This window comes from Pterocles gutturalis, unplaced genomic scaffold (assembly GCF_000699245.1).
Source record: "Pterocles gutturalis isolate BGI_N339 unplaced genomic scaffold, ASM69924v1 C12365167, whole genome shotgun sequence".
Taxonomy (NCBI): domain Eukaryota; kingdom Metazoa; phylum Chordata; class Aves; order Pterocliformes; family Pteroclidae; genus Pterocles; species Pterocles gutturalis.
The window spans coordinates 1-11,638 of NW_010155968.1; the positions used below are offsets into that span (position 1 = coordinate 1).

Sequence of the window (11,638 nt, forward strand, 5' to 3'; positions counted from 1 at the left end):
AGCGTTGTCTGGCTTCCTCTGTCTTGGCATATGTCCTGTGCACTTTAAAAAACATTGGGGTATGCATGGTGTGATTTTTTTTTTTAATTTAAAAAAGCTTTTTACAGAAAAATGCAAAATAATGATCTCATCTGGAGAATGACGCTTGCAATCCTCATAAATGTATTTCTGAAGTGTAGGTGTTGCTCAACATCTGGATGTCTAAATCCAAAGGCAGAGGCTGTTTTGCAATGCTCTGCCTGTGTACAAATATAATTATGTGTTTAAGAAATATTCTGAAAACTACTTGTTATTACTGAAAAGATTGTATAGGAGCCATCAGAAGCTGGGTTTGATTTATGGAAAAGTTGCAGATTTAATTCTCAGACTCCAAGAGCTCGAGTAGATTAGTATGGAGACTTACTGTGGGACTTGCAAGGATTCCAAAATAAAGTGTGGAGAAAAAAGAAAACCCAGAATGTGTATGCTGCATGACAATATTTAATGGGAATGAGAAGCTGGATATACATGTGCAAAATTAGACTGATAGGATATAATCAAAAGAGTTCCAGGACTTCATGAAGGGTCTACAATGAATCTCCAGTTCCATGATTTTGCATAGATTGTTCTTCGATCAGAAGTATTTTACAGAGAAATCTGCTGTTACAGTTGCTTGAGGTTATTTTTTTTACCCTGGTTTGCAATAAACGAGGTATAGGCAGAAAAATAAGCTGAGAAGCCATAACATCGTGGGTCTAAGCAGAAGTAAAGCACAACAAAGACTTACAAATGCCTAATTTTAAGAAATGCCAAGTAGAGCTGATATTTTAAATTGCAAATGCTGGTTCAGCAAAATATACAAGTGAGTATTAATTTTGATAAAATTTCATTTTTGAGACCAAATTTTCAGTCATACAATTTTGAAATGTTTGTTTTTATTTTGAGAAAAATTGATGATAAAAAGTCAATATTGGCACAAAAACTTTAATTTATTGAGAAATACATTTTTATTGAACAAAAAATATTTTTAAAAATCTTGTTTCTTTGAAAACTGTCTTTTTTATTTAATCCTAATTTTGAATCAGATCAATAATTAATATTTCAGTTTCTTCTAGTTTGGAAATTCTAGTCCTCATGTAAGTTTTAGTGCCAGGAAGCCATGCTTTTATTGACTCCACTGGGAACTGTGGGAGCTCAGCACTTCTATAATCCATTATCCATAAACTTAGTCGTGGTCTGTCTTACTGTTCAGTTCTCCTTTTGACTTAATCCGCAGATATCCACGCTGGATTTAAGCTGGCCTACAAGTTTTATAGCAAAGAGTTTTGGACAAGTGAGCAGGAAAAGAATTACAGTTTCCAGTATCAAAAATTGGTAGTCCTGAGTTACATGCCGTCCCAGAACCACACAGACCCCTAAACCCATGAGATCCCCTGGAACCAAGTAAATTTCCGACATCGAACAATGCGGTAGATCCCACTATGGTTTGCTGAGGGTAAGTGGTGAGAGTTGGGCCAGGATATATCACGGAGTATGGTGGCGAGTCAGGCTCCACTATGTCCACTATCGTATCAGGATATTTTATGACACAGGTCTCATTGGAGGTGAGGGCGAATGGCTCTGGACATACCACCCCCGGTGGCAGGCAGCACTCGTTGTATGGAGACATGTGGCAGATCCAGACCTGAAACACAGGAGGAGGGGAGGGAGAAAAGGCAGTTGTTAGTCCAGCGAGAAGATATCAAGATTTTGGGAAAGCAGTGTTGTGTGTTGGATATTGTGATTGCTGGCAAGAAGGGAGATTACATGGTGGAAATAATTTGGGTGATAGCGAAATGCTTGTCCAGTTTCCTTTTTCCATCCAGTAACTCTTCTTCTTCCTAAGTACCCCTTTTAAGCTTCATTTTTTCAATATCTGATGATGGCTTCTAGATCACCACTGTTTTCAGCCTAAAACGCTCTTGTGCTATTGCTTCTCTTCTTCCCCGGATCTTCAGTGTGCCTCTCACTCCCATTGCAAATTCAAACCCCATTGAAAGCTGTAACCCCAACTCAACTCTTGTTTTAAACTTCAGTTCTAATCCTCGCAGCACTGGCAAAACCAAAATGTGGGGGTGAAGCAAGTTACCTCGTCTCACCTGGTTAGAACTGGAACAGTGTGATCTGGGATGGAGACCCACCCATCTTTGATTAGTCTCATTATATATACCATGTGGATTACAGTATCTTCTATTTGAAATCACACAGCTCTTTAAGACTCTACCTGATATCAAGGCCAGATTTTCTTGGGCATTGTATAATTACAGATTAACAGGTCGTCCTTGCCCTGAATTGTGCCCACACTGATTAGGCAAGGCAAACAGAGTGAAGTGGAAGTGATAATTTTCTCTACTGTATCAGTGTGAAACTGATGTGGAAAAGATTAAGGGCTGGTGTAGAGCATGGACCTAAACAAATTTCCTGAATGAGTCCCCACATTTACCCAAGGAGTGTGAGATACAAAATTCAGGGGAGATTTCTCATGTCTCCATCTAAATGTCCCATTTTAGCCACACGCCATCGTTGCCTCCTCCAATCCTCAGGGCTGCGTCTTCAGCATTTTCCAGCTGACCCTATGCCTTTGACTTGAAGGTAAGAAAAATGCAACAACAGAATCTTTTGTCAGCTAAAGAGCTGGATCTGAAATGGCTGGTTTTGCCTTTGGGGAGAGAATTGCGACCACAAATCAGTCTAAGGGTAGGGATCCTTGAGTGGTCCGATGCAGACAATGAATTTTTCAGAGCTCATCCTAGTACCCATGAAAAGAGGTGAAGAAGGAACACTTGTACGTTCCTTCTAGATTTGGAATTCAGCAACACAAATATATTTTAAATAACAACAGTAAATTGGCTGTTTAGTAAGAAAAATGAGTCCCAGTCTCCATAGGATTTTGAAAATATTTAGGGTGAGTTCTTCAACTGTTAAAAGACACCGTAGCTTCTTTGAAGACAGCTGAGGGTGAGAACATCATAAAAAGAATTATTTTTTTCAATGATAATTTGTTTAATTAAACCTTGTCTTTGTAATATGAAAAGGATACTTGCCAGTATGAAATTATTGAGACTCTTTACAGTTCTGAGAGAGTTTTATATGCCATCCCTGGTTTAAATGCACTGTCCTGAATGCTAATGTAGCTTGCAAATGCCAGCTTACATCTCCAAAGTGTAAAACTTAAATTGACTTAAAGCTAAAGGACCATAGAAAGTCAATTTCTGGAAGAATACCCCCTTGCCATTTCCTAAGTTTAACCTATCGCTTGATAGTATTTAGATAACAATAAGTAATTGAGTCAAAATTGACTTACCCAGCTCACCAAGGAGAAGAGCTTAAGAAAAGTGATTAGAAGAGTTCTACGTAGCAAATGCTTTTATACACTTAGTCAAATTGCCTGGAGGATGTGACACCCTTTTTGCATGGAGTCTTAATGAGTTGCAAAACAGACTTTGCTGCATGCATAACTTCTGCAAGTAATGAATCTGTTTTGCTCACTGTTTGTGTTTGTCAGCTACTGGATCTTCACATAGTGTGCTGAATACATGCTACACCCTGCAGGAAGGATTTACTTTAAGATTTCTTGGATCAAAAAGAACGTGATATGCTTCATTAACCACATTTCAGTTATATCAGGAGTTGATCAAGTGCTCTTTTATTTGCATTTTTTTTCCCTCTCTAATTCAGTCTGTGAAAGATTCAAAGGAGCATCAGCAGCTCCATTTGCTATGAGGAAAAAATATTTTATTTTTGTTTCCCAAATCTGAAATGTTGTCCGGTGTGGAAGAGAAGAGTTTTCCTCTGGATTGCCTTACAGGGCATTAAGAGTTGCTGTATATAGCTGTTATCCTTCTGAGTGAATATTCATGGATGAGGAGAACTACTCAATAAATTTGTAGCCATTTCCCCAATGAGACTGATTATCTTGGAGCAGAATTGATTCCCAGGGAGAAAGCTCTGTCTTATCTAACATCCACATTAGTCTTTACAAATAATGCTTGCATAGGATTTAAGTGGAGCGTGTGGATTTGTTTCAGCTACCTTTGCAGGGTTTGACTGTGTTGTAATTAAAGGCAGGCAGATGCCATCCACTTTTTTTTTTTGCCACTGACTCAAAATGAAGTCACAGAGCATCACAGAGCTGGGTTAGTTTTTTCCCAGCTTTTTGACCGGGTTGAAAAGGACGATATTATAGGAAAGTTAAGGTTGCAACTGGACAGCTCCTGCAACTGCACTGCAACCTCCAACTGCAATATGGATTTCCTTGTTCAGGATGAAAGATGGCATTGCCACTTTATTCAGGCACATGGGGATCCCTAAAGGGTCCTTTTTTTTACGGGATGTGGATGCACCAGCTACTCTGGAGAAGGTAAAAATCAAAGGCTGAAATATATTATCTCATTAACACTTCAGAGCCTTGCAGAATGACTGGAGTCAAGGCTGGTGCAAGTTTGCATAATGTGGTGTATTTATTTGTAGCTGGTTTTCACATGTTTTGGTTCCTTTTTACCTCTCTTTGCTCCATCCTGGTTAGGAAATGTCGCACCCAGACTGATTCCTGGCTAGATATGTTGTGCCCCTGTGGGGATTACTAGAGCATTTACACTGATTTGTGTAAAATATTTCAAAATCAAATCTGGCTGCTTGGAGCTGTAGGAAAAAAAATTCTCTATTCCTTCTGCATAACATACATAAAATAAAGCCTCTCCTATTCACTGAAGGAAGCTCTTTTTTGGGGCAGCAAAGGTTTTTGGTTGGTGGTTTTTTTTACAGATTAAGAGCTCTGTTGCTTGTCTCCCATATTGATTTTGAGTTAGAAAAGTTAGATTTGCCTTTCACTCTTAGCATTGTTTGGACTGTTCTTTTTTTGAGTAAAATGTTATTACATCTTAGGTTTTTTTTTAGGACTGTAATAAGAAATGGGAAAAGTAAGTAATTTTCTGATTCTAGTAGGCTTTTTGAGGTCTCCAAGGAGAAGGGGGGTAAAGGTAGGTGGGAATATCCTAAGATTTACCTCTGTAGTCTGTGTAAGCATTGCTCTGCCACTGGTGAGCTGTGTAACATTAAAGCTATGCAGCAGGATTATTCATCTGAAAAGTCATAGATGCATAGGGAGATTAATATATATCTATTTATATATGTTTATTTTCATTCAGAATTCATTTAGTAAGATTTACCATTTAACCACAATTAAAGCAGTTGTATCGATGTAAAATTCACACAATGTTCTGCTCATAAGCCAAAAGAAGATAAACCTGAAAAACCTGTAGGTAAAAAAAAAAATCCAGTTTTTAACTGACTGTAACCCCCTGCAGGCTCTGTTCCTAGGCAGAAAGCCTATCACATGTGGTAGATCCCTTAATTACTGGCATTGCCCCAGTAGGTCAGGTCTATAGACAAAGCAGCAGGACATCCCGTGATGGTCCAGGCATGGAGCCCTGCAGCAGGAGAGCCCCAAGGGGTTGGTGAGAAGGAGCCCGAGAGCGGTGGTGGCTGTGCCCAGGTGAGCTGAGTGGCCCTGGGCGTCACCTGAACATCACAGGAAGATAACTGGAAATGCCTGGCAAGAAAAGCTTAGCCGCCAACTGTGCTCATCTTCTGTGGTTGAAGCGTTTTGTGCCATTAATCCAGGCTTAGTGTAACCCGTGCTCCTCCTTATCCTCGTCTTTTCTAAATACCATTCCATAGGCACTTCAGTGCTTCGTGTTCATTGCACCCCCTTTTTGCAGCTCCTTGTGCTGTAGTATGTTGTGGGATTCCTTGAGTCTTTTACTCTCTTTGCAGTTTTGGGCTCTATATAAAATGCCACATTGCACTTCCCTTGCAGCTTAATTTTTCGTTGCCTTGGGCAAATTTTAATTCTAGTTATTATCTAGGTTTAATAAAGTGAAGCACAGAGGCTAAATGAATTGTCAGAGCTCATTTGGTGAGCAAACGGAACACCCTGGAGTAAAACAGAGTTTCCTCATTGGCATTTATTTTATTATTTATAATTTGAATTCCAGCAACTCTTTGAAGTCTTAACTGACATTGCATTGCATCGGGCAACCAAAGGGCAAGTCCCCACACCGAACAAGTGTTCGAACTGATTAGACCTGAGAAACAAAAGAGAAGGGATTACTATCTCTTTTACAAATGCAATATTAATGCACAAGGATTAAGGGAGGGGCTGTCAGTACGGAAAAGTACAGTGAGCACTTTCTGATATGTCCTGAAATGACTTTTCCAGTTTTAGACGGGAAATCTGTGGCAGTCAGGAAGTAAATGCAGACCTGAGTTTTAATAAATTATTTCATTTTAAGAGTACCCATTAGTTTAATATTCTCCATGTGCTATTTCCACAGTAAACTGAGGATCTGGTGTAACAGCTCAGTCTATGGGGTGACTGATGTGTGTACAACTGCAACTAGACCAGTGGTTTGGACAGCAGAACATCCTTCTCTCTGGAATAACCAGGAAATACAAGAGCTCCGAAATTGAGTCTAAAGAGGAGTGTTCAAAGGGATTAGAAATCCTGGAGTAGCGGACATCCACTTGGTCTGAACATAACATCCCCCTCTACTTTGAATAATGAGCATTGATTTTTTTTTAAGTTTTCTTTCTCTCCACAAAACAGAAAAAAGTGCAGTTTTTCAAAGCTGCTTTTAAAGTATTTAAGACACCATCCCTAGGTAAAATCCATGGCTTCATTTCTTTAGAAACCTAAACTGTAATTTAAGAAATCTGCAGTTACCAATGCCTGCAGATTGCTACTTATTGAGTAATGATCTTTGTTAAAAAAAATAATACCCTTTAAATCAAAATCCTGCATTCAAAAATCATCCCTTAGGTAATGGTTGGTTACCAAGGAATGATTGTCTCAACAGGGATTTATCTTTTTCCAAAGAGAACAGTTAAAGAGGGAAAAATAAAGAAAACAAAGAATAAAAGAGAAATATGAGGCCTATATTGTGGGAATTTTCTTAAATTAATTGAAAAATTAGGGAAGCTTTTTGTGAGGGCCCAATTAGTTACCCAGACTTTTTTTTTTTCCTCAAGAGTAAGTTCTGCATACTGTCTGCATGTGTCAGATGTTCTGCTGGCATTCTTTCATTGGAGATGCACAAGAGCCTGATCCATTGCTCAATTTTTTCTCCTGACCCCTCTGAAAAGGCCTCTGGGTCTTAATAAAGGGTCTTTATTTTGGTTTTCCTTTATGGATAATGAGTACTTTAGGGTCTTTCTGAGGCCCCTCCCCTAAATGCAAACAAAATTAAATATGATGTGGAGGTCATGCGTGCTTATATATTTGTTCTTTTCTGTTTTCACATATGTAGGTGAGACGAAACAAGCATGTGCATGTTTATGTAATTTATGAGAAATTGGTATTGTCTGGGGAGGTTCAGCTTTTCTCTGCAACAAGTTTCTTCAGTTGCCTATTCTGAGAAACCTGGCAGCAGTGCAAAGCTCCTTTTCAAATGAAAATCAAACAAAAATGTAGAATGATGCAAGCGTCTTAATACCTAGCTAGAGAATGTCCATTAATAACCTTGACAGATATTTCAGGGTGACTTTGTAACTCTGTTCTAAAACATTGCAATCATGCTGGATACTTAAAATATGATAATAAGTGTTTTGCATGTGTAAATTGTTAATGAGAGTTTGCAAAGTGCTTTGAAATCCTTTAATCTGAAACTTCCGCAGGCTGTTCCCAATGACTGACATTGCTTTGGGATCTTTACAGAAGACACCTACTTTGCAGGAATTATTTAGAAGATGAGGACCAGAGATTGAATGAATTATTAAAAAAACCAAAAATAATAGCAACTAAGAAAATGAAATTATTTTCAGGGAAAGGTGGTGGAGCGTGAATACTTTTTATACTGAAATCACCCAACCTTCCACAAGACAAGTTGGTGCCCCAGCAGTAGCAGCATCTTGCCCAAAGAGATTTACTTGTGTAGTTATGGCAGATTGTACACTAAAAAAGGGAGGTTTTTTTTTACACCCAGTGACAAATCTAATCCCAGCACTAGGGCTGAGGGTCCTCTTTGCTGCTCATCAACCTTGTCCAAATAGCTGACTGCTAAGACTGCCTGCTGCAAAAATATAGCACCTCTCCGAGGGCAGGATCCAGCTTCTTTGGAGTATAGGAGTACTAAAACTAAGGAGTAAAGAAAAATAAATTCCTTCTCCCTATATATCAGGTAATGTGAACTTACTCTCCCTAAGTGCACAGGTTTGTTGGGTATGGCCAATGGCAGAGATCACTAAAGCCGTGATCTTTGGTATTGCTTCATACAAGCTTATTGATTCTCTGTGATCCTTCCTCTGAGATCCCCATGAGCATGGCTTTGGACCTGGGTGAGCTGTGAGAGACGACCAGGGACACAGAATTAAGAAGCCACTCAAACCACTCCTGTTTTACAGCGAAAGGTAAGGTTTGCTCCCACTGGAAAATTATAAAGTTTTATTTGTTGAAGTGGTGATGCCTCAAAGGATACAGATTTTTATAAACCGTTGCCTTGAAAACAAGGCATCTCAGAGCTATTCCGAATCTGAAGCCAGAAGTAACTAGTAGTTTTGAAAGTCTTTGTTTCCCAAGCAGTGCACCCCAGCTCCCATCCCATCTGTTTTCTCTCCTTAGGAGTACCATAACCCCAGCTAAATATGATTTGAGGGGAAAAATGTTTGGGGAGCAAGAGCATCAGACTGGTGATAGGTAGCCTGCTAAAACCAGCAGCAGTTGTGCTGTTGAAGAGGGGCTGGCTCTTAAATACACTCACAGAAAGGGAAAATAATCTGTCACTGAGATGACCTGTATCATGAGGAAAAAAAATTTATTAAAATGAAAGGCTTGACCCTTCATGGTAGAAATCATTGCAATGACACAGGAATCCATGGAATGAAGTTTATTTGCATCTCCTTGGGGTCCAGGGTCACTCAAGACTGTGAGAGGTGAGTAGGATCTAATAAGAATGCAGTGTAGGCAAAAAGAAAAAAGGTATTATGAGGCAAGGAATCATGACCTGATTAGGAGCTGATTACTGGAATGACATCCATGACTTTGATCTGTTTTTCTTTAAGGGATATTATTACTCAATTTCTGGGTGTCTGAAGACCATACCACTCTTTAATAACACAGCACTCTGTGTGTACGAATCATTAATGAATGCTTGTGATATGACAGTTGATTTAAGGAGGACGCTGAGCTTCCTGATAAGAGTTATTGCCCTAGGGATCCCTCCAACACACCTCATAATTTAGAAGGGATTTACAGAGAAAAAAAAAATTTACTGCTCTATTAGGGAAGCAAACAAGTAGCAAGCAAAGCTCTGGACAGGAAATTTGTCTGTAGGGAAGGGCAGATCTCAGGGTATGCGAGACACTTTCCCTGACTAGCTCATCCTGTGGGCTGACACCTATGGCTTTTGAAACAACAGCCCAAAGGAGAGCTACGTGGGGACAAAAAAAAGGCTTTGTCATCCTTGGTGGCTGCAGTTTTTCACCCTGATTCTTACTGGCAGACCCTTTTATCAGGGTTGATGCCCAAACAAGCATCCCAGGGACCAACCAAAGCCTGAGTGTAGGATGACACTATCAGAAAGGGTCAGGGATGTCAAAAGGGTCATTTTCTAAAGAATAAGAAACAAAATACCGACTTCTGTCTAGCCAGCATAGAAGTGATTACATTGTACCAGGTTTTTCAGTGCTATCAAGTATCATGGCAAGTCTCAGACTCCTCCTAGCGTAGCCTGAAAGAGCCCACCTACGGTGGGGTCACTGGATGTGAATTTTTGCTGTGAATCTGGAGCAAACATATGGCTCTAGCTCTGCAGGTAGGCAACTTCTTCCAGCAGAGCTGAGGAAATTATTTTTTCACTGAGAAAGACGTGTTGTGAAAGACAAAGGGAGAGAAGCAACAACAGGATTGGTATAAAATGCATTTTTGTGGTTAATTGCAGGGACAGAGCTTGTGGCACCAGGCTAATGATTGAAAAAGTTGAGGGTTTGTGTTGGTAATTTCCAAAAAACCTGTATTCCAACCTTATTTTGTTGCCTGGTGCTGCTGCATTCTATAGTTGTAAGAATTTAGAGTAGCTGCTCCAGAAGTTTTAGGAAAGGTTGTTATTATGACACACGCAAACCTACTTTTTAATGAAGAAATTAATAACTCTGGTTTCTGAAGCTATTAAATATTGCCTATTTAGGGACTAGCCATGACTCTCAAATTTAATGCGATATTATTATCCAAGTGACATAATTATTTAAATTCTCTCATATACTTGCAATATTTACATAGGATGTACACTTTTAATGTCTCAACCATTAATGACTATTTGGGACTAACTTTGAAGTTTTTTCCTTTAAAGAAGCCAAAGGAGAAGCTTCAATATTCTTACACAGCACTCCCTGGGGATCTGCAGACAGACATACCTCAGTGTCTTCTAAGTATGTAGTGGAAGTAAACGGAAGAGCAAGAATCTGATACTGCTAGGTAGAAAACTTTAAGTGAAATATACTTTTTTGAATAAAAGAATATTCTATAAAAATATTTCCATTAATCCTGGAGTTGATCACTTGTTCCCCCTCAATGATTACTACAGGATGCATTCCCAATGAGTTTGGTTTTTCTCTGTACTGAATTCTTAAAAATAAAATCACAAATCTGAGGGTGATGTTTTGCAGGAACTCTACAGAGTGGATAATACTATGCATTCACAGTCAATCGTTCTGCTGAAGTAGCGATGTACTAGGCTCTGTTTTAATGAGTGAAATTAAATATTTCTCTCTTCAGAAATATTTTGTGCAATGGCGTAAAAATTTAAGCTTCAGTCTTAATTTTTCTTCATTTGGTTAGCCAAAATGACCAACTCAAATTATTTGAATATGTTATAAATGATTGTTGGCTGCACCACCCAAATGAAGCATTTGGTTTTCTGTGTTTGAGTATGGTAATAAATCAACCAAAAGTATGTGTCCAAGCAATTGCGTAGATGCCATTCTCTTGTGTGTTCTCAATTGCTTTAATTTCTTTCCTACAGGATAGATGTCCAAATACTATATGTGGATGTTCTAGACACCAATTTGTTATGCCAGTATGTAAAACCTTAGCATATTACACTTCTAATTAGATGAGGGAAGCAACTTGTCCAGTAGCCCACATCCAGCACAAGATGCTGAGCAGTATGTTTCCACTGAGAAATGCTTTGTGGAATCATCCTGGTTTGCTTTAAAAAAACCAAGATTCAAATTAAATATGTGGAGCAATCTTAAGAAACAGAGAAAAATACCTGAAAGTATACTTGCCCAAAACATGCAAAGTTTCAAATTATGTAACTGAGTCCCGCATTGCTCTAGTTTGTAAATGGCCCAGTGAAAGAAAATGCAGTGACCAAAATGACAGAGGCTGAAAAATGCATTGCTTTCCGAGCAAATCACCTTAAATGTCAAAATTGACAGAATGAACGGTGCTGTGCATGAAATACATTTAATGTCTGATGTCGCCTAAAACAAGGCTCTAGGGTGGAATGGCCCTGCCATTAGAGAGGAACTAAGGAGGGTGCATTGCAAATAGCAAATCAAAGACACCTTCGATAGCACGGAGCGCTTTGCATGCGAGATGAGCTTGTTGGTAAACAGGTTACAT

General features: G+C 39.0%; 1 protein-coding gene across 1 annotated transcript; it reads right to left on the minus strand.

Annotated features, from left to right (window-relative positions):
• Positions 1–1,368: 1,368 nt before the first annotated feature.
• LOC104459089 (beta-keratin-related protein-like) lies at positions 1,369–1,648 on the minus strand (the record flags this gene model as incomplete). The annotated part of the gene is made up of 1 exon (XM_010086290.1): positions 1,369–1,648. A coding segment is annotated over exon 1 (280 nt), but the record flags the coding sequence as incomplete, so codon positions are not given.
• Between the last annotated feature and the right edge of the window lie 9,990 nt (positions 1,649–11,638).